Source organism: Wasmannia auropunctata, unplaced genomic scaffold (assembly GCF_000956235.1).
Source record: "Wasmannia auropunctata unplaced genomic scaffold, wasmannia.A_1.0 LD336030.1, whole genome shotgun sequence".
Classification (NCBI taxonomy): domain Eukaryota; kingdom Metazoa; phylum Arthropoda; class Insecta; order Hymenoptera; family Formicidae; genus Wasmannia; species Wasmannia auropunctata.
Window position 1 is genome coordinate 313,945 of NW_012026860.1, and position 24,498 is coordinate 338,442.

The following is a 24,498-nucleotide window of genomic DNA, read 5'->3' on the forward strand; positions in this document are numbered from 1 at the left end:
TATTTTCCATAAAATAAAATATTTTCCAACATAAATTCTTTAACGATAATTATTAAAAATCGCATATACATTTTCATACAATATTCATAACAGAAGAAATATTCATAACAATGTGAAATTTATTAGTGTTTAATTGATTATTGAAAACAAGACGCGCGATATAACAACTGATGAAAAAACATGGTATTACGAAATTGAGATAATATTGACGTTACGCAAGACGTTATAGAGTAGCTTTGCTAAAATCAGAGTAACGCAAATACCTACCAGAGATAGAGTCCTCGACGACTGCGATTCGCGAGAATTCAGTGTCGTCGCGCGATTCGCAGGAGGATACTCGAACAATAGTGCCAAATAATAGTGTTCACAGTTTCCTCTAGCTCTGTTTTCTCTGCTTGCCTTTCTACGAAATGCCTGTCCTCTCGACATACATATATAATCGCACGTAGCTCAGCGATGCACTTACGATACTTTGTACAGCATATTATTGCACATTGTCTCTCCTCAGACGCAGCTAGTCCACGCGTCTTAAGGCCGATACGGGCCATAAGGTGTCGTCAGCCTCGCTCAACCGATGAATCTGCAGCAACCTGTGAAGCTATTGCGTTCGGCTGCTTCTGTTGCTGCAGCTCGTCGGAATGATGAGTGGGTCGCGCCGTGCAGCGCACGCGGAGCAGACCGTAAGGCAGCCAGCCGTTGTTGTTGGCGTGTACTCCGGTTTGATTGTTCTCCCTGCTGCCGGCGCGGGCGGCGACGTCCCGCTGCGCTTGTAGCCGATGCAGCATCGCGCCTGCAACGAGGGCGGAAACGATCGCCGAGAGCGCGACGACGATGAAAAGCGCGCTGAAACCTGGCATTGGCAGACAGATCCCGTAAACGACCTCCTCGCGTATCCTGCCCTGAAAAACTGTCACCGCCTCGGCGTGCGTGTCTGGACTAAAAGCCAGATCCGCCTCGGAGATGACCTCGTAAATACCGCTGACGCCGACGTCGGCGCTACGCGCTTTCCTGTCCGTCACCGTCACCGAGCGTTTTCGACGGGTGACGCCGGCAGAGAGCGGCGTCACTGGTACCGCGCCCACGCCCGCGCCCGCACCCGCGCCGTCCTCCTCCAGATTCCGTGGTCCATGCGGGAATTGGTCCTGCTCGCTCTCATACCTATTCACTCGCGACGGTTCTCTTTCCTGAAAGAGAACAGCGACGTTGTGTTTACGATCGATTTAAAGGGGGATTTACGTGCGATTAAAGGATTTTAATATTTACCATAAATGGTTTTGATAAATCGACATCGTGATCATCCGGCTGGATCATCTTGCTGTCGTCTTGCGTTTGCGTTTCGATCACAGCCGGCGGTAATCGGTTACTCGTCTGTGCCTGCGCTTTCGGAATCGACTTTTCAACGTCTAAGAAATGTCCGCCGATCGACGTCATTTCATCGCCATTCTGAATGACATCGTCGTACAGAGAACCATCTGCCTGCTCCACATTGCCACCCGCGTCTTCGTTGTCTCTGTCCGCGCTGTCTGGTCTATCGTCATTGGAAAGAACAGAAGCTGCCGTACTATCTATATACTGTGGCCGTATGTGATCCTTTCTTTCTTGAATATAATGAGCTATCGAGCCACTCAGTTGACAATGATCCAGACAACCGTGCCGGCATATTTCCACCTTTTATACAAATATTTTCAGATTTGTCAAATGAAATCCGGAAGATAAACGACAGACAGACAGAGATTGAGTAAACAAATAATTGAGTTTGCAGGTCTGGAAATCATGTAATTATTACCTTGCATTTGATATGAACGCTTAACGCATCCGGGAATTTGAACGCGTGGAAGAAGGCGTACGTGATGACGGTCGCGCGATCATCCGAGCCGCGCGCTTTCAAGAACCGGCTGATCATCTTCGGTCTTAGCACGCAGCCAAACTCGTCGCTGAGCTGTATCGTGTGACCGCCGCCGTCTGAAGCCACGCACGACTTGACCCGCATGTCGAACTCACCTGTGCTCGGTTAAATAACAGAAAATTACGTTAGTGCCTGTCCGATCGCTCGGGAAGTTTCGTGTATCTAGAAAACTCGTTACCTCGATAATCGTTTATGGCGACGACCAGAGTAAGAGTAGAGCCGAGCGGCACGATACCGGACACGGGTGGCGCCCATGGACCCTTGCCGTGCTGAATTTCCATCCAGCAGTCCACGTTGTCACCTGTGAGCAGCAATGGATTTATACGTAATTTTTTTTCCAACAGAAAAAAGCGCATTTTTTTGCTTTATTTAGCGATATAGGTATAACATAATTATTCTTCTCTTTGGATAATACCGTGTATATGTATTTCCGCGCGTGCCACGCTCTCGCTTTATATGTATATGTTATATAAACTAAAATTAACCGATGTCACTGCGGTTTCACCTGCGGCTAACCGCAAACGGATGCACGAGTTGCAACGTGTACCTCGTGATATGTTTGCGCGCATTAAATGTACCGCTATCTATCCCTCGTAACGCACGTTCAAAAGCCTGCAAGTATTCATATATGTGCCGCTTTAATAGAAAATGACCATCGTGGAACGATGCACATTTACTTGGATATTTAACCGCAATATTTCAGAAAAACTTAAAAGTCTTAGAGAGCACATGATTCTGCCTGCTGTTTAAGATTGTTTACAGCAACAGATGGCAATCGAAGGAGAATTTCCGCGTGCACGCGGATGTCTCGCGGCCGTTTCGATAATATGAAATAGTCATGAGAGCTCGGAGGCTGTATGCCGATGATTTATCTCCATTAAGAAATGGCGCATTTAATGAGAGCATAATCGTAAGGTGTTTGCACCTCTAAAATCCAACTGTATCACGTCGAGGTCCGCGATAACCATCGGTGGTTTCGACGCGGTTTTCTCATAATCGTTGAACCACTCGCATCGCAGTCGTTTAGCCTCATCCCAAACCTCGAGTAAGTCTTTATCGTACTGAACCACCACGGTATTCTCATAAAATTGCCCATGCATGTCCGGTTTTGTACCGCATCTGGAGTAAAATGAAAAAAAAAAGATATACCTATATATAAAATAAAATGCAATGCAATTTTCGACAATTCTTAATAATATGTATATTACAATAAATTTGTACAAAATTGGTGAAACAGGAATAACTTTACAAAATTTTTTGTAATATTGTCATGTCGTAAGTTCTACGAATAAAATGTGAAAGTAAAAATAAATGAGATTTTGTTGACGATAAAGTTATATTCGTTAATTATCCATGTAAATACAAGTACATATACAACTATAGTATTTCTGCTTCGCTCTCACGCACTTACCTCGCGTAAGCTATCCGGAAGGAAAAGAACGTCTGTCCGGTGGACGGTGGGACATAGATGCAACGTGGGTCCGCGTGTTGGCCTTTGGACGAGACGATACCTTCAAAGGGTTGCGAGAACGAGAGATGGACGTCCATATGATCTTTTCCGCACATCACCTCCAAAGATTGAATGGCCGGCATGCCCTCTGGCCTCTCCAGCGGCCAAATGTCGCTGTTGCTACTGACGCTCCTCAAGCCAACCATCTGCGCATTTAAAGAATATTGTACGCTTCTTCGTTGAACCCGTGTATGACCTTTCTTCTCTCCGCCCGCGCGTCGTCCCTGTCCCCTCTTCCTCTTTCTCTCTTATTCTCTATTTCTACCATTCCTTCGTTTCCTACTCATTGTTCGATATGTATGTTATACGATGCACGTAAATATATAGCGGCTTCGAAGTTACACACATAAACAATAAGAATCGGATGTCAATTCTATTTTCCCCGCGGCATGAGAAAATTACTGTACGGAGTAGAATTCGCAAGAAGATCATTGACAATGATTTAATCGAAAAGTATCTTACGTTAAGATTGTTTGATGTATTTGACAAATTTGATCAAGACATTGTGCATTTATCGTTGCACCATCGTTATAAACAGATGGATAAGGTGTTATGTAAAATACTGTGCTTACTGTGATTAAATATTTTTACATAAATTTATGTAAATATTTTTATTTAATTTTTAATTAATAGATTTAGCTTAATAAATATTCGATGCTTTGCTCTAATCGTCTAATTCACATGCAATATTTGTAATTAAAAGAAATTCTTATAATAAATTGTCAAAAAGTAGATTAATTATCTTGGCAAAGTATTATTATACAAAATAATTTCAAGAGATAAGAGAGAAATTCAGTTTAATTGAAACATTCGTCTCTAATACGTCCATATTGAAAATTATCAGCTATAAATCAAGTCCATTACTCTCAACGAGTTCTTTTTTGCACGTAGTGAATTTAAAGGGTTTCTTATTGTAATGAAAGGATTGTAATGAAAACTTAAGTATCCGCGTATTTTCGCTCCGCCCGTCCATTAGACCCAAGATAATCCATACGATTTAGTCATAAATACCTCTCATGCTCAATCGGAACTGACAATTCTGCGTATATTTCTTGCCTCGCCATTAATGCCGGTATACGAGGTAATCACGAGACACGAGCCAAGCGACAAGAGCGGCACGTCTATCTCAAATTAATCATGACATACATACGGCTTTTATCTTGTGTTTTCACTTACTTCCCGTACTTATTGAACGCAGGCACCTGCAAGTGCCATTATTTTATTCATATATACAGCGAAATTACAAAAGTATCAGCAACAATGCTATTTTGGTTACAGTACTTGATGACTGATTTTCACGACAATATTTAATAAATTGAGCCACTCGAGAGATTACGATAATTAAATTTATTATCACCTTTGTTATTTTATTACTTTAATAACACGATATTATTATCGATTTTTAAATTCAATTAATAACACGATTCTATTGGCTACATATTGCCATATCAGAAACGCTCTGGAAATATATTTTATTTTCACTTTTGAAATAAAGTTACTATATTTAAGAATAAACGATAAAAAAAGAAGCAAAAAGTGACGTAATATATTGGAAAATGGATATTATTTATGCATTTTAACTCTTTTTATAATTTATAAAGATTTTAGAATTATTTATATAGAATTTATATATAAAGGGAGTGCAGCAAAGTGGTGAATTATTAACTGCGTTGAATTGCAATCTTTTATTATCGAGAATTATTACAATAATAAATCTGTGTACCTATTTATAATAATAATCTGCATGAATGTGTATCTTTCGGATTTTGTGCGCTTTGTTGAGATATCTATTTGTAGTTACCATTATAATAAAACTTGAAAAGTAGATCAATGTGTCTGGTCTATTAAATCTGATCTAGATTTTGTTCCTCAATACTTGTGTTACAAGACTGCATTGAGATAGTCTACACAATTTCTTTATTTTTACATGCGAATAAACGAAAACTTAATTATGCAATATTACAGCTTTATCGTCCATTTAAAAATGATATGCTCGATATACCGTGAATCTACTGCTATTACGATAATAAATAATCGTGTACCAGCGTAATTTCTGTTCCAAACGTTTTCTGGAAATTAAGGGATGCTATACACATGCGCTTTTAGCTTGTAGCCTTAGAAAATCCTAGACGCTATGTGAACGAGTGAGCGCGGCATCGCCGTAACGGGAGAAGCGTCTTTACCGCTGCATTAACGGTCGCCGTTTTTCGCGCAAGTGAAAACACGTTTCTACGCTCTTACAATCGCACTGTTAAATGACAACGTTTCATTAGAAATGATTACGCACCTGGCGGACGCAGGTACGCACGGTGCGTACCCTTTTTACCGAGTGCGTTGCGTTGCGTTGCGTTGCGGCGCGCGGCGCGCGGCGCGCAGCATGGCATCTCGCGCGACCATTGACTCAAAACTACCCCCGCGATTATCTCTACTTGCTATCTGCCATGGTATAGAGACTGGCATCTTTATATATATATATATATATATATTTATGATATCGTCTCTATCGTCAATAATTAAATTTACGACTGTTTTTAAAAAGAACGAAATCTTTGTTAGGTCGTTGCTGGCAACTTCTCGCTCTTTTAGACGCGTAAAAAATGACAAATAATATTAAATTTATATATTACACCACGTGGGCACCGCCGCGGCGCGCCGTGGGCAGAGGTAAAAGATGCGGTTTACGACTTCCCGGGACTTGGTTATGACCTCGTGCGCATCGGTATTCCGAGGTATTCGAACGTGAGGCACATTGGTAGGTGAGTTTCCCATCGCGGCACCGCGCACCGGTGGCGTTCGAATACTAATGCCTGTCTGCGGATAGTCAATTGTACTCGTGACAGCGGAAATAGCTGCCTCGGTGGCCGCGTGCTCGCGTGTGCCGACGGCAGCGTCATAAGACGGAGGATCGGGGTCGACGAGAATGGAGAGTCTTATGGCCGATTTTACTGACCTTCCTCAATCCTTTGAGGATTCGTATTACGGTAATGTAAATTGTAATCAGTGGTGGAATCTCCGCGCTAAGCTACTGGCTTATCTTCGATAACTTGGCGATAAAGATCGTGGACCACGGAGCGCTGCAGTTGTATACAATGTGGTTCGCCGGTATTGGCTACTACAACGGTTTCTACTTCGCAAGCTTATACGGATTAACATTCGATTTTACGGCTCTTTCTTAAATTGCAAGATCGCGATAGTATCCCTGATTCTAATCTCACCTCTGCTTCGGTCTACATCATAAGACATTCTAGCAGTCTGATATATATAATTCGACATTTTATATAGGCGAGACGCGCGCGCACCTATTTTGCAAGGCCATGGAGATAGATGTTTCGCCGCACCGCGGTACCGTCTACACGATAGGTGTTTCACGTGGAGTTCTGAATAACGTGAGAAGGAATGAGGGGAATGGGACCGGGTGGAGAGGGGGCTTCAAGACGCGGTAACGGTACCTAGAGTAGGCATGAATATCCGCTTGCAAGCTGTCACGGCGCGGCGCGGCGCGGCAGCTCCCGCCGCGTCATCGCATTGTCATCTAAATGGAAACGCGAATTCCCGCGAACGGTCAGAGTGTCGCCACCGCGAAAACGAAGAGCCTCTTTATTTTCTGCGCGATGCTGCGCGCGGCTCGTGTCTTCGGTCCTTACTAAAACGGTATCCCGGTTATTAGGCGGTCAAATGACTATTACGCGAACGAGTCTCCGGGCTTGGCCCGTGCGTGAGACACCGTTATTCATTAATTATAGGATCTACGGCGTGGCGCGGCGCGGCCAAACACACTTGAAATTACGGAATCAGCGCAATCGGCGCGGCGCGGCCGCGGCGGCTCGCGGTGGTCGACGCGCGGCCGATCAACAGCGCGCAAGGCTCTAGGGCCTAATTGACCGACAAAAGAAAACCGCTAGAAGACACGCGGGACGAAACGCAAGTCACGAGTCTCGTGTGAGTCTCGTATGTAACGTCATGCCGACCCCGCTGCCGCTAGTCGATACACCGCTGTTTGTGCTCCTGTCCCTCTTAGCGCTCTGCTCGTTTGCTGCTCGCTTGCGCGTTATTAAGACAGCGAATCTGATGTTTCATCTTTTGACGTCGATAACTTCGCGCTAATAAACCTTTCTAATATTGAGGACGAACAAGCCGATACTTGAAAAACGTTGCTTCGTAATTATTTAGCGTCGCTTCTATCTATACGAGTATAATGAGCAATGGGAATTAGGTCAAAGGTTGGTATTGCAGATATGTAGATATTTTTTATCAAAGCGTGTTGAACGTTACATTAATCTTTGACGCGTGAAAAGCTTGAAAAGTGGAATAACTTTAGATGATAGATTACCTATACTTGATTCTACAGAAAATAGAACGTTAGCTTGGCACTAACTCAAAATGAAAAAGTTGGAAGCTGTCGTATCAATGTTTGCAAATATGCGATTCTTATACTCTTTGGCGTTTGTCCAATTTGCAAATCGCCGTTGTACACTCACCATATAGATCAGCGTATGTAGCAACTTCCACACCCCTGGCATCCTGGAGGTCCCAGCCTCTCACGACGAAACACCGTCCTGCCCTGTAAAGACAAACGCACTGCCTCGTTTTAGTCTGCATTAATTTCACCGTTGTGCGCGAGTTGTTACGCCGCGGCCGGCGCGGCGCACGATGCTACACTTGAAACCGGATCTATTTTAATTTATCCGACTTGACCATGGTCTAGCGAGCAAATTAACCGGGCACCGTCTGCCAGGTTGCGCTTCGAATCCCAAGGAGGTCTCGAGCGCAAAATTGATTTGCTGGGAGAAATCATGATTATGGAGTTTCAAATATGTGAGCGTTTGTGAAAATTAGGATAACGCCGCACGGCGCGAAACTGCAAGAAAATAATCTCTTGTAAAAAAATAGATCAATCAATATAATGCAGGTCATCTACCTATAGTTCCTATATGAGAATGTAAAGCATTTTCGTTTACAGACTTGGAACGAAAATGTGTTTGTGCGCCGAAAATGTATGTAAATGTCAACTGAAATGGTATAGACATTAAACTTCCTCGGATTTGTTATGCATGGTATATTTTTATTTTGTTATTACTTTATTTTGTTATTAAATTAATTTCAAATTTCACTGCGACAATATATGTATAATAATATAACATAAAAATCGATATTAATTTTTAAAGTATTAATTTACATATTTGTAATTATTAATTTACATATTTGTAAAAATAGTTTAATTTTTAACGACTATAATCGATCTAAAGATGACGGATATAATAGATATCTAACATTGTGTCGCGCAATATGATTTATGCGTGCACTCATTTGTATGATATGCGGAACATATAGATTTACGCTGATTACAGTAATAATTAACGACGCGGATAAGATATCATGTAAAAGTAAAAAGCCGAACGATACATTATTACATGCATTTTTGTCTCATTAACGTTTACAACCTGTAATCTTGAATATGACTATAACAACTGTGGCGACGCTATTACGCTAACGAGAGTTAACACCGACGTAATTTCTGCCGTAATTTCTTGAGTATACCTACCGTTTAGAAATTTATGTAAGCAAATCTTCAATCTTTATTTTTTTTAACATTTTGTAGAGAAAATCAGAAACCCTAATGTTCTTGGCAGACGTTATATTCATTTTCTTCTGACAAATAATAGGTAGAAAAAATATGAATATTTTTCAAAACAATTTCGAATGCAATAGATTATGAATCGTAGATCTTTGAGAAAATTGTGTGATGATAAACTTGATTTTAGTATCAATGTAACACAGAAAGAGAGAAAAAATTTGCCGCTATATATTTATGAAATCTCTAATAGCGAATTCGATTGATCGCACTAGTACGCACTCAGTGCACATTAATGCCGTTATACATTGTTTTAATTTCAATGTAAAAGTAAAATATCTCGAATAACAAAATGTTCAGCATATATATTTTACTAAATAATACAATAAAGTACTCTTGAGAATTTCGCGATTTAATCGTTTCTATATATTTATATTAAATACACATCTTTACGTTGATTTGTGTACAACGGTTTTAATGTGCACTGACAATGAGTGCATCCAAACGAATTAGCTATAATAATACTTGATGAAATAGATATAGTTTATTTAATTGAATTTTTTTATAGTGATTTTTATGGTTATTGGAATAATGCTGTCACATCAGGGGATGCTAACCATTATAACGGTACGTCACAAAAACACACTGTAGTCTATGTAATTGACCCGCGAATAACCGATGCGATATGCGACGTGAAATCGTGAATGCGTTTCGCTATCGAGAATATTGCTGCGTGTAGCAATGTAATCGCGGTCGCGATTGCAATGGACACAGAGATAACCGTAGTTATGAATGGGAAATATCAACGTCACGCATAGAGTGACAGTAGCATACCAATTCCTTGCTTTACACGCTGTTCACGTGTTTACACAGCTGATAATCGCCGCTATCAGAATTTAATTATGTTAAAATTCCAGTTTCTTTGGTCATTTTTAACAACATAATGAGATTATTGTTTCAAAAATTTATTGTATAATTTATTTTTAAGACAATAGTTTTCGCAGCTGATTCACGATTTTGGATGATATGCTGTTGTATACGATATCTCTTTTTATTTTATATAGAAAACGAAGAAACATAACAAAGTATGCAAACAAATCATATTTCATTTTTTGTTCTACTTGTTAGTGACCGCGGCTTTCGCATCTCATTTCCGTAAACAACTGAAAGTCACTAATGAATCAACCTACATATAAGAGAAATATTATCTCGGTTTCAAGATTCTAATAATGCGATAAAGCTGTGACTAGTATTATCATTTAATGTGATAATAATTATAATCGGTTTGCGTATCGTCTAATCAAAACAGAATAAAGGCTAAAGATTATTGGCTAGTTTATTAGTAATACGCAACATTCATTTGTGTTAATTTATTTTTTTCAGCAAAAAAAAAAGAAGAATAACTTGATTATTAAATTTTGAATTATTAAATACTTAAATACAAATTTATGACACAGTATTAATATTAATTTCTTATTAAGGTAGTGGCACTTTTATTATTCTTTATTCATAGATAGCTGTATTTGCAATTATTATTTATTAATTTTTATAAATTTTGTATAAGACATTGTGCTAATAAAAAATGTTTTAATCGTGTTTTAAAAAAGATTTATTTCGGCATCTCATACTGAATTTCAAGGTTGTAATGGAAACATGAACGATATATGATGATTATAGTGACAAGACAGGGATAGCATGAGCAAACCCAATACCGATTTCAAGGCTGTTCGCGGCTCGTTAACTCCGCCGATCGTTTTTGCCGGATTAAATGCATCGCCGCACCAAGCTCCCAGTTCCAATGTTGACAGCGATCGTCTCAGACTGCTTGATTAGTGGGCGAACGGCGCGGTGCCGATCGATATGAAGATGTGATCGAATTTTCTATTCTTGCAAGTAACATCTCGCACCTGTGTGTGACCACCTCAGTAACAAATTATACAGCAATTTTTTGACAGGTGAGATATTCCGGTCAAATGATATGATCGCATCATCAGTGAATCTTCGTACTTAATTCTTTTTTTTTTTTCAGTCATTCTATCGAGAATGGATAAACGATTTTTTAACTGGCATAATCATCATTTTGCCGCGTGGTATAACTCTAGAGACGGAAAAGATGATTTTATGCAGATGGAGTGGTGGCAAAAAAAGTCTACTTGTTTTTCCCGCACAAGTAGATGTAAACATATATTTAGACTTGTAGAGATTTTCAATAAAATCAAAGAGAAATAAAGTTAAATTTAAATTTACTGTAATTAACAAATTAATGGTAAATTGGATAATGACTTTATGTGCACATATATGTGACATAGAGAAAGATTACACATTTTTAAGAAAAATTCTGTCTGAACCTATCCCAAGAGAAATCCCGTTGGCACTGTAGCTTGAAAGAGGACGTTCGCTCCGAGTCTCATAATTCAAAACGAGCGTGCAGTGTCACGATGTCAATTGTAATCCCGCTGGCTGTGGGAGATGAATTAAAAGAAGGAAGCAGAGACAGCCGGTCGTTAAATCCACATGAAGGCATGTATTACGACTTTAATTAAAATCAAGTTAACTAGTATGTTGCTCGTTTAAGTGGCACAACATGGATCATGGACAATGTTTAAGCGCCGATAATATTCGCAAATATCCGTTCGTGACGTTCGAGTTGTTGCGATTGTTGCGAATATGTAATTATTACGGTTGACCAACGTTCATATAGATTAACGCCTACATGTTTCGATCTTGATTTATGTTGTAGCGAATATCAAACAATTAGCGCCAACTGTTTAATGACTCGTACGTAGCCCCCACCGAAGAATTATGATTCTGCGATTGTTGTGTTGAATCCGCGAAATGGTTCTCGGCAATGTCGTTCGATACCACGCAGCATGAAACCGAATGAATGGAGAAACATTTCCTTCACATTAAAGGAGAGAAGCATAGTTATTGAAATTTTCATTGTTAAAAAGCTATATAATAAAAGACTAAGAATTAAGAACATTGTAACATTATATTTTGAAAATAAAACGATATAAAGAGATCAAAAAAATTTAATATCCAAAATGGGTAAAAAATAAATATTATTAATGAACATTTGATTATAATTTTGATTTTGAAGAAATTAAAGAATTTCAAACATGTGAGAGTTGTTGGCGGTTATATGCCTGATATAATGCTGATCGAAATCCACGAATGGATGGTCATGCAAATCATGCAAATCAAAAAACTCTTCCTTCATTCCACGATATTAACTACATATAACTAGTTCTCATATCAACATGGCAACATTTACGCATATTACGTATAGACGAACTTTAACGGCATTGGATTTTTTATTGGATTTCGTTCGTAATGCATAAAAGTTTACTATTTCATATTTATTTTTCGAGTAATATTCGAATACACAACCAAGAATTTTCCGAGAGTTCCAATAAAAGTTTTTATGGTATTGCTCAAATGTAATTTTTACAAGCTTACTTCCGTGATTTTATTAATAACACCACTTACTATATGCCCGTCGTACATTACATTCCTGGTTGTAATGATTTCCAATTGGATTGTCATATGTGCCAACCATTGCGATTTGCGTTACCATTCTTTCTTAATAAAATTTTCATTTTACAGTTATATTGGACATGCCCTCTTTACCATTAACGAGTTTAAAAAGAAAAAGCGCTCGCGATGTTCCACGAAAAGTTACGCGGCCGACACGTTAATAGGAAGAGCAGGCCAAAACGGGTGGTCCCGATGATGGAAGGGTTAATCGGAGCAAGGAGTTGTTTCGTGATACACGAGTACCATGAATACTTGGCGTGTTTTTGATTTGCCCGCCTCGAGCATGTCGGCGGAAAGCATTAATTAGCTGTGCATAACCGACTCGCGTACAAGCGCGCATGACGCACAAGTACACGGATTTCATCGCCTCGATATCGTTTTCTTGCATTTAATTCCGATGCTTATGTATGCGCTCGCTTTAATTAACAAGTAGTCTGTAAGTATACAGTAAATATAATTGTGTAATAAATAGATTTTAAATTTGAACAGATCTATGAAACAATTTCTGCGGAAAGAGAAATTTTTAAAAGGGGGAAAAAAAAATGGATAGCAGGCACAAAAAATTTAAAATTTTCGAAAAAGTTTTTCTAAAAGTCAAATGTTCCAATTCAAAAAAATTGTGTCTTGAGCACCTGTCGATTCATATGGTTAGTAGAAATGGATGACTGGAGGTAGATTCACACAATACATTCTTGGAATGTTTCGACCGGGCCGACTGGATTACACGCGTCTTGGTAACGGTGTTTCCCGCTCGGGCCGGTGTGTGATAGATCCCACGCTAATAATTCCCTCTCGGCACCGTTTCAGGACGCTTTAATGTGACAACGTTGTCTCACCGTCTTTCTTTCAACGTCGACCTCAACTACTGTCCGCACGGTTACACACGCGCGCAAGAGCGTGCATCAATACAGCAAATTACATTTACGATTGCGCGCGTTCTGCAATCGTATCGCATCACAATAACATTAACATTAGCTGCTTATTAATTTTTCAAGCGGATAAGAGTTAATGAGTATCTTCACATTTATTGTATTTATTGTAAGTTAGAACAAGAGAGAGAAAATTATTTTTTATTATATAAAGCGATAGCTACATTAGATATTGTCCATCTGCTAATAGTTAATGCATTAATGTTTGAAATTTCTCTTTGAATGCACTATTTTTATTTCCGTTGCATTAATTTCTCACGGTATCGTTCTCAGAGCGCATTTATAACTTGACGCACCAGCTTCGCGCCAGTTCTCTCTTTCTCTTTTCAGCATCATCAACAGTATCTTCTTCTTTCTTGGCGCGAACGCGCATACGACGATTTGTCTTTGCGCGTACGTGCATTGCAATATCAAATCGACCGTCGCGTCGTTTATGGTATTCGAGCGACGACAGGACTCTGTCTCACGTCGACCGTTTTAGAATTCCAGTCGATCTCTCAGCGTGGCGGTTGTGATTCCATACTGTGGACAGACGACATCAGCAATTTATCTAGAATTATCCTCGATCCACAAACGCAAAGGCATCGCTGGTGAAATTACATCATTGTATGAGCGCTGCGCTGTATCATTCTTGGAAATGTAGTAATCGCGTCAAAATCTACAATAAAGCGGAAATGGGGGAGAAGCGGACTTTGACTCACTGTATGACTATAAAACGACATTTCACTGTTGTTCTCGAATTGTAAACAAAAAAGATCACCATTATGAACGTTTATACACTAATTCGTTTGATACGCGACATTAAAAACTTAATGCGATAAATCGAGTACTCTTATGAGACTATAATTTTGGATCGATTGCGATCTTCGTATTTGTTAAACGTGATGTGGAATGACGATCGAAGCGAAATGTGTAAGAGTGTGTGTTAATTGCAGATTCATGTTCGAAAAGAACTTGGCGAAACATTCATCGCTGCGAACCGGGTCAAGATAGCGTTACCAGGTTCGGCTCCTCTTCTTCTGGCCGTTTAATACTCGACAGCCGTATACCGATAAGCTTTATAAATTCTCCGGAGCACGATCGTGCATTGCGTACCGACAAACGTACCGCTTAGTGCCTGAGGTAATGACCAGTATTAATATACGATAAATGTGTGACTGCCAAATTTCCGGCCTAATATACTAAATATACATAATACATTTACATAATACTTCTACATAACATTATCGCGAAAGTGATTTTTCTTGTTGACAAGCATTCTTTGTCGAAAATTGTTATGTGTAACAAACTTTTTTTTTCTATTCATCAAACAGTATATCATATATATATATGTTGAATAAGTAGATATTGAGAGTAGTTGTGTTAAATATAAACGAATTTAATACAAGTATATTGACATTATTTTTAAAAAATGATCTTATTCCGGCTATTTATATGGTAGTACATAGAAACTTTTCAGGAACTTGCAGAATGTTTCAAGAATGTTCAGAAGCGTCGGATATTTAACGTTACAAACATTTATATACATATACTATACGACGATTTATATACTACTGCTGCATCTTTTAAGAATTGTGCAAGTAACGATTCCAATTTATCTTTGAAATGTTTGCAGCATCTTATATCTTCCAAAGTATTAATTCTCATGTGTGTAAAATCATCACTTTCCTTTTTCAAGTCTGATTGTATTATAGAACACAATGGAGAATGAGGGTACAATTCATCTGGATAAACTACATTATAAGAATTATAATAAGCGCACGTCATCATACGCTGATGTTGCAACAATTTTATATGTGCGTTAATCTCGTAGATAATGTATCCTGCGTATATTAATACATCGCATCTCGTTAAAATAGAATAGAAAGGAAAGTATCACAGTATCGATTTGATGAAAGAGTAGATTGCATCATTAATTCATTTCTTATATGATTCGATTATGCTTCGTACCGTTATACTTCATCTACAGTTCATTCCACATAAAATTACACACGTACGGTACAATACAGAAATATCGTATCGATCGTATCGCGCTCGCATGCACGACACAATTAAAGTTATTACGAAATATAAACGCGATAATTAACCGCGTATTGATCGGCCAATGACACTAGACTCGTTGAAATTTACCGTTTCGCTCGAGCACGGCATAACCTTTGGATTATTCCGTTTGATCGCAGCCCTTTCTTCCTCGCTGCTGTGTGTGTTGTGCGCGTTGTGCGTTGCGTGTGCTCGGGAATTTATTACTCGGCAAATCGAAAAGGATGCGGGAGCGAAACGAGCTTGCCAATGCGGCGCGGCGCGACGTGCGGAGCTGGGATTCGGTCCACGAGTCGTAACCGCGCGCGTAATTGACTTTACGATCCATTCACCGCGATCGAGATCGGTTATGTTAACATTAACGGTTAATGCGACCCAATGATCGTCGTTGCGACGGAAATGACCGGAGACAATTATCGCGTGCGGAATGTCTGTTTGATGAGAAATAGCGCGTGTAGAGAACACGCGTGTACATGCGTGCACGCGGCACGTCACGCGTGCGCACACGCGATGCGATTATGGATAAATACAGGGTAAGAACTGTGTGGTTGCTGCCCGCTGTATAGTTATCGACACCTCAGCGATAAACGCACTTCCACAAGCTTCTTACTGCAAATGTAAAGGAAAATGATTTATTTTTTCAAATGACGTTTGTTAACCGCATCCTTTTAGTGACTTTATATACTGAAATTATAGGCAGAATAGCAAAACAGTTCTTCATTCAGCAATCCTATATAGTACTTTCACATTTGTAAAATAACGCATGCGAATAATTGGATGTCGAGCGGGAATTCGCGTACACACGAGAACGTTTGGCTAAATGTTTAAGTATTAGTCTAATTTTATAACTAAAGTTATTTTGTGTATGTATATACTGAAACATCTCTACAAAACATTGTAGATGATCTTTTTCTTAACAAACATCACGGAATAATCACAAAATAATTGGCGTAATTTAGGTGTAATAACACCGTTCCCAAATTTGTTATTATTGTTTTATTGATGATTACTTTTAGGTATATCTTTCTTTGTCTTTTTTCTCCTTTAATATGCTGATGAATGATTTATCGATTATATTTAATTCATAATGTATCGCGGCTGCGAGAGATAGTCTGGGTCTTCACATCAACAGAAAATCAATTAAAATTACAATTACACGGGTCAATTAGGATTTCGTATTTAATTATTTACCATATATATATGTCATATTTCCGTGATGTGATATATCTAGCTCGAACATCATGCTGAATATCTGATTTATCAATAAAAATTATCCTCGGGACTCATGATTTTGATCTCACGAGTATTTACGGAAAAAAAATTGTAATGCGTGTGCTGCACCATAATTTTTTCGATGATTACGCATTCGTAAATGACTGATATAACTGTCGGTCGAGGAAATATAAACGATCGTTATTCCCACGGTACATACCGAAGTCTCGGCGTACAAATAAGCAAAGTCGCGACACGGCAATGTTAATTCGCCAAGGAATTACATTGGCAAACGAATGCAAAGTTATGTCGGGCGCGATTCCAAGACGTATGCGGTGAGGTTGAATGTCCCGACGTCGTCGACGGATGGATTAGTACGGCCCGTACTAACGTAATCGTATGCCTGGTGAATATTTCATGAAGCGCGGAAAAAAGAGATGACACCTGTTCAAAAACCGTTAGCGTACTCCTTTTGCTCGCCAACGATGGGTGGAGAGGGCAAATGGACGTTCGGCGACTTATTTCGATGCAAATTTCGAAAAGAATGCTCGTTGTGCGAACCGTGAATTTGGCAAGGCTGGTATGCGTTGCGCATAAGTGCAGTTCATTCCAGAAATGAAAATCCTGTCCTACATAGCATTGATGCTGTTGTTTATAACAAAAAATTGTTATATTAATTCTTCTATTCTTTGATAATAGGCTAATCTTTCATTTAATTTACAAATATATATTCGCAAGTATGAATAAAGTCAAATTATGTGTCGCATGAAATATACTACATGACCTCTCAAAATGATAAAACAGCTCTACGCGTGCAATCCGCTATTAATTTGTTTCTGAACGACGTACATTGTTCCAAAATGCGAATAGCGAGTAGCATGCAAAAGAGCTAACACAATTTCGAATGACGCCATACGCACATGAAAGCGGTGGCGTTTCACAGAAATTCTGTCTTGGCCGATGTACACGTACAATACAAATTCGCATTCACGCACGCGTATATGCATGCGAGCTTATTCGAATCCGGTTCACATATAGGTACTCGTGTGTTTTGTATATCTCGGTAGTGTCCGCAGTGCAAACTCGTATAATAGGATGTTACACGCGTTTATAAAACACGTCGCAAAACAAATCATACGAATCCATTCATTTCGCGATAGATGACCTCTGATTTGTTTGTAATCGAAGTAGTAATTTAAGATGTAAGTAGTGATTTAAATATGTTAATTCATGTATTATAGAAGGAAATAATATATAGCACTGTCTTGTTATATTTGTAAAAACTGAAATTTATTTTTTCGTCAGTTATAAATCAGAATAGTCAGTTAACTGCTCATTTTAATCTAATCTCATCTCATTATCGATTTAAAAGGTGCATAGGTCTATATATACAATCAAATTGATATCTATCCTTTTTTATATCGAGAAAGTACGGATTGACCGACATTCATGATGAGACGATGGCGACAGACACGAGGGCAACAACGGCAGTAGCTAAAGAAGCAGTAACGGCGATGCGTTCGGCGGACCGCTAACCGGAATGCGCGCGCTAACTCCTCGCCGTCTTCGAGCTTCGCAAAGAGCGGTTGGCTGATCAGTTCAACTCCGAAGAGGTAGAAGAGGGATAAAGACCGATGAGAGTAGAGACAGTGAAGAGAGAGAGAGAGAGAGAGAGAGAGAGAGAGAGAGAGAGAGAAAGGGAAAAAGAAAGGAGCGTAGAGAGGAGAGTGAAGCCGATGATCCGATGGAACGAAGTCTTTATCCGTATGTGCAAGAGAAAGAAGCGAGGAGGAGAAAAGCGGCCAACGAAAGATGAACGAATATAAGGAGGTGAAGTAAAAGAGAGAGAGATCAAAGAGAAAGATGTAAGATGAGAGAGAGAGAGAGGAGGGGGGGAGGGAGACAGAGAGGCGGTTTAAAAGCACGTGGGGATCTCAGGCACATTGCGTCCGGACCAGCGGCACGAAAATTTAGTGAGGCCTCCTTGCCTGTCGACCGACCACATTCTCTCCCCTCCAAATTTCCTCATACAAGAACCTTATCCGCCCGGTTGTTTCGGCGCGGTCATTCTATTCGCACGCGTTTACATCAGTAAGCAGATCACGCAAGTGTGGATCGCAAGTAATTCGTTCCTTCGGCGTAGCTCTTTTACATCAAATGGAATATACTTTGAAATATTATTTCAGTTACTTGCATTCGATACAAATTAGCACTGATCCCGATTAATTTTTAAATAGAAGACGTTTTAATATTTTTTATGTTATAAATCAAGCTCTCGGTTAACGTTCGGTCATTAAAAAGCTGTATTTGTATATCATAAGAAACACGTGTATTACGCGTCATTTAACGACTAACGTTGTATCTAATAATTATACTGATGTAATGAAATTTATTTCAGGGATTAATTATTTTGTATCATTATCTCATTTTATCAATGCATTTTTAAATTTTACGTTTCATTTTAGGGAATATAATAATAAGCACAATGTAAAATAATTTGTATCAAATATTGTGATATCATCATAGAAAGATATCATAAAGTAAGGTGAATTCATTGCAATGGCAATGGCCAAATAGTAGTAACAGTTTGCAATAGTAAGACTCACCTTGCAACTGCGGAGTGTGCGCGTAATCGCCACGTGTTAGCTGGAGCTCAATAGCTCCTCGTGCAGCATCCCGGCAGTCTTCTTATTATCTTATTATTTCGTCTTGTTCCGGAAACTTTATTACGACTGCAGACGTAATTTCTTTTTGTATCTTTTTTGTGGCGAAATCAATTGTGTAAATGCTATATCGCCGGACGTATGTCGTTCTGCGTTCACCGTCGTGTACACTACTAATGACGAGATTTCTCGCGGACCTCGTTGGATAAGTCGCTTGGCGCACTTAACACAATTCACCGGCGCCGTGACCTCCTTGCTAGCGTTTACCTTGGCGCGGTCGTGGTCGCGGTCATCGTGCGACTGCAACTTACCGGAACGTGTCTGTGTCTTATCGTGGAAATACACGGATGTCTCCGCAGCCGGAAAATATCCGAATGGTGTGGGACTCCGTACGTAGTACTATTTTATTAACGGAATACTTTTAATTTCTTAAAATGGCTAGAAGGCACTAGCAATCTCTTTTTGTTTAAATTACTTTGTCTTTTCACGTGATTAAACGGAAGTGATTTGCTGTGATATAGCTGGCATAGACATTAATAATATATTTCCACACTTGATTCTTGTTTCTTCTCTACACGCCGTTACCACACCGGGCAGCTCGCGTTCCCGTTCGCGACGAAGATGTTCCGCCGACTGATAACCTACCATCCACTTACCTCCATCGAGCGCCCCTAACGCGCCGAACTCCCTGGCACGACAGGTGCTCCACAGAAGGAGTGGGAATAAGAGGATGGTCTCGCGGAGGGGACAGGGATAGTACGTACCCGTAGCGGAGGAAGCGACGATGGCAGAAGCAGCGACGGCGGCGGCAACGACGGTGGTGGTAGTGGCGGCGGTGGCAGAGAATATCATGAGAGAACGAAAGGAAGCGATAAGTGAAGATAGAGAAAGAAGAACAACTGGGCAACGGTGGCGGCGACGCGACGCGGCGACGGCGGTGGTAGCGGCGATAGCGATGACGATGACGATGGAGGCGGTGGAGCCGGACAGCCGAGCCGAGCTGGACAGCCGAGCAGACCGAGGAGAAGAGGGCAACGACATTGCTCCGCGTCTTCCGCGAACTTCGACACATTTACTGAAAACTACCTCGCCATCGACGCCACTGCCATCGACGCCACTGTCCTTTCGTCGGCATTCTTCAGATCCCTTCAAAATCGATCAATCGCAGCCCCGTTCTCCGCGGGGAACGCTTTGCGTCACCGCGTCACTCGGCGTGCCTTCGCAAATGTGTGATATAAGATCACGTGAGTGCACGTCAGAGATACGATGGATAGATCCTGTTACCTTATGATCCTTCATGAATCTTAGTGAGCTTGCGTCCTAAATCCCAGAGAAAACTTTACTTCCTCTAGCACATTACATCACTTTTCAGCTTTAAACCTCGTATTACACGTAGTACACACAGACACAAATCGATAATCCCCGATAATCATTTAACGTAAACAATCCATCATAGATTACGTTCGTCAAAATGTTTTTCGCAAATTAATGTTGCTTCCCGCTATTATGTAATTTCAACCTATCGTGATCGCATCAAGTGTATATCTGCAAAATAGAAAAGATTAGATAAAAATCAGGTAAAATTTATTGTTTTGGAACCATTATTGACGTTTATAGTTTGTCATTTTTTGATCATTGATTTCTCCGGATTTGAATAATTTCAAGCAAATTGTTATATCTTCCATGCCCTTGTCACTCTCCTCATCATAATCGTTTCATCTTTCTCATATCTTACTTTCCTTTTCATGTTTTTTTCGTCCTTCTCTTTATTCGACTGTACTTACTTTTTACTTCAACTACATATAATTAGATATAATCACATATTACAATATTATTTAATTGTAAGTTAGCTTGGACAACGTTGTTTTCGCTATTTGTAATAAAAGTCTTTACAAGTAAAAAAAAGAAATATTTTCCGTTTTGACGATGGCGCTAAAAACTCGTGGTGAAGTCCCTTGCCAGTTCGCGCGTTCTAAGAAGGATCGGGGTCGCGGGATCGGCCACATAAGCGCGTTCGTCTCGCGTCGTGCGAAAGGCAGGGCAGAATGCAATGGTTGATTCGATCTGATCTGACAACGAGGCTACAGACGGATCGAGAAACGACGAGAAAACAAAATACAAGTTGAAGCGTTGTGCACTTAACTGCCCTAAAAGGCAGTACTTCTCTCTTTGCTATCTAGTCTCTGCTACTGTCGTCTCTGAGAGTAAAATGCTCTATGGCGACATGCTCCGGACGTTTCTCATGTAACGTACACGATCATGCAACTCCGAGTTTCAAAAAGAATTCGAGCACATTTCAATCATAATTAGTTTAATGTGATATAATGTTTTTCGCGGATTTTCTGTAGTTTATAAAAATGCTTGGAAAATATTGTAACAATGATATATTTAGAAGATGTGGAATGCATATACAATAGAGCAAACATATAATCGTCTAAGAGAAGATTTCCGCTTCTTTCACGTTTGTAATAATCATGAAGCTATTTTATATTATCTTTCCATTTATTGTTTTAAATATTAATGGAAGAAATGGCTTTACGCAAAAAAAGCATTGGCGCTCTTTCATCCACATTTGGCTTCTTCTCGATGATTCTATTGGTACCTACAGATCCAATTGATCCGAAGCGTTGATCATTCAGACGGGCTGGTAGCCACAGACCACGTCCGGGCACACGTGATGCGTATTTTCGTTCGCATATCACGAAACAGGGTCGCCAGCTATTGTCTTGTTCTCTCGGCGAATGTTCTTAATACTGTCAGGTGCATACCAATGATCATGGTTAATCAAAAAGCAACCTATTTTGTCTATAGAGTAAATGTAGAAAATTATAGCTAATGCTGTGCGACGTAGTGTATGTTAATTGTGCGGTGTAGCTTAATAAGAACGATCGATGTCATTCCTGTGATTTAGAACAGAAATGATTTAAATTTAAAATCGATGTCTCGCTTCTTCTTGTTTCAAATTATTTACGTTTAAAAGTAGAACAAGCTCAATGTTCTTGATGTCACGAATATCTTGAGTTATAATTACCGACGTTGATTTGTAATGCTAAACGATAGTAGCAAATCTGCGCCAAGTCGATGTACTGTGCATGTAATTTAAACGTGACTCCATAGTAAAGTATTCGACAATGAAGAAGTCGGTGATGAGGTTTGCTGAGAGCTTGCTCTCGTTGAATTTCAGGTGCATATAGATACTTTACTTGCCTACCTTTGCCCCGAGGTCGTGCGAGTACCTCTGAACTTTGAGCGAAATTCAGTGGCGTCTCTCTGCCACAGACCTTGTGCTAACTTACGGCTACGTGCTCCCCATTCGACCGTACTCTTCGTTTTCAGGTCAAAAGTTCGAAAGTGGTGCATATGTTGTAAGTATCACCAACTGACGTTGAGCCACGTTGCATGTCGGAGTTTATGAAGAATCTGGCAACTTGCGCGATTAGTAATATAGTAAATAGTACTCACATCAGTATCGGTATAAGCGAATGCCGTATAAACATTCGTGTGAAAAATATGCATTTTGCTTCACTTTGCACTTTGGACATATTACAATATTATCAAAATTTTTGCAAGTATATTCATATCTACTTTTGTAAATAATTTAATATTTTATTAATTTTGCTTAAAATCGAAACAATCATTAAATTGACCTTCTCGCAGCAAGAGCTTGCAAAAGAAGTATTAATGCTACTATTATTCATAATTCATTCAAACTATTCCGAACATTAATGTCTGCACATGAGTTGCGTTCATTTCAAACACTCGGCTTTTTAGCTAGTTTCTAGGCAGACCCGACGGAACGGTGGTACGCGTCATATCGCATATACGGATATTGCGATTATTGGTGCAGATCAACGAGGTTCCGCAGAGAGAAACGAAGACAAATAGAAAACGACATAAAGATATATATATATATATATATATATAGAGAGAGAGAGAGAGGGAAAATTGAAATTACTCGGAAGAATGGAGTAAAATACGGCATCGTCATCACATCGTTACAAATTTTATATTGAACTAGTATTACAGATGCGCGCTTCGCGCGCGCTATTTAACATTTTTTTACGTCTCATACGTAGGATAATCGTTTCATACGTGAGACGATCCTTATTTACTATACTTTCTTTCCCTTCTCTTCGAATGAAACAGTTGTCGGAGAATCGTTAGCAGTTCGGCAGTCGTTTCCCGAATCGCGCTATGAATCGGCAGTATAATCATTTATAAATCATGAATAAATTTGTCATATACTTTCATTTCGGGAAATCCTATGCTTTCTCTACATAAAAACTCACAAAAACAATTTTATGATTACGCACGAAAAAATTAGTTTTTTAAACAGTATCGATTCCGTATTGAACTTCTTTCAATTTACAATGGATGCTACCTGGAACAAACTGGCTTCCGCAGAATCTTGCGCTTATTCTGACGTATATACCGTGGGGATGAAAGGAGATCAAAGGTCTTCGCTATATACAAGATCACTTTCGTATAATATATTCAGCGAGCATACATCGCGACTTGGCTCGAGTGAGTAAAATGCATTCTCCATTTCCGGGGTAGAGTTGAATTAGCCGTTTCGAGACGGTCAAGATAGCCCAAGAGGACGAGGAAGAAAAGAACGAATTGACGCCATCACGTCGAGTGGTAGCCTATTATTTGTTCAGCTCGTGACTTCGCGCGCTGCCCATTACTTAACTAAGCATTAACCGAGTTGACTTCGCGATTGTCGTTGCTGTATCGTTGTCATGCGAGTTGTTCGTAGTCGCGCGGAAAAAAATCGCGTGGAATGAGAGGACTAACTTGGAACAACGGCTTTTCTATGCGCAACTTACACGGAACGTCGCACCACGCCTCGACACGGACCTCTGATACCGCTCAAGACGTAGTTGTCTCGACGTTACAAGAGGAGTTATTCTGGCGCACGTACACATCAGTGATTATGCGTGCTGGAATCCTAGTTGGCAAACGGCTACCGTATCTCAGGTAATGGTGCTAAATAAATTAGTATCTCGAAAGATCTACACGTATTTTGGATAGAGTCAACATACGCGTCGTCAGTTTACCGCAGGTTTCGACGTGTTGTCCTTTTTATGTGCTTCTCCCAGTTGGCGAACGTAATAAGCAACTTTTGC

The 24,498-nt window shown here is 39.8% G+C and overlaps 1 protein-coding gene across 1 annotated transcript; it reads right to left on the reverse strand.

The window, feature by feature from the left end:
* Positions 1–557: 557 nt before the first annotated feature.
* Positions 558–20,000, reverse strand: LOC105452533. Its single transcript, XM_011693724.1, has 8 exons — positions 19,313–20,000; positions 7,895–7,977; positions 3,318–3,562; positions 2,832–3,025; positions 2,085–2,207; positions 1,787–2,001; positions 1,264–1,668; positions 558–1,184 (listed from the first exon to the last, which is right to left on the reverse strand). Exons 2-8 carry the CDS (start codon positions 7,934–7,936, stop codon positions 558–560), a joined length of 1,851 nt encoding a protein of 616 aa, XP_011692026.1. The 5' UTR covers positions 7,937–7,977; positions 19,313–20,000.
* Positions 20,001–24,498: the final 4,498 nt, after the last annotated feature.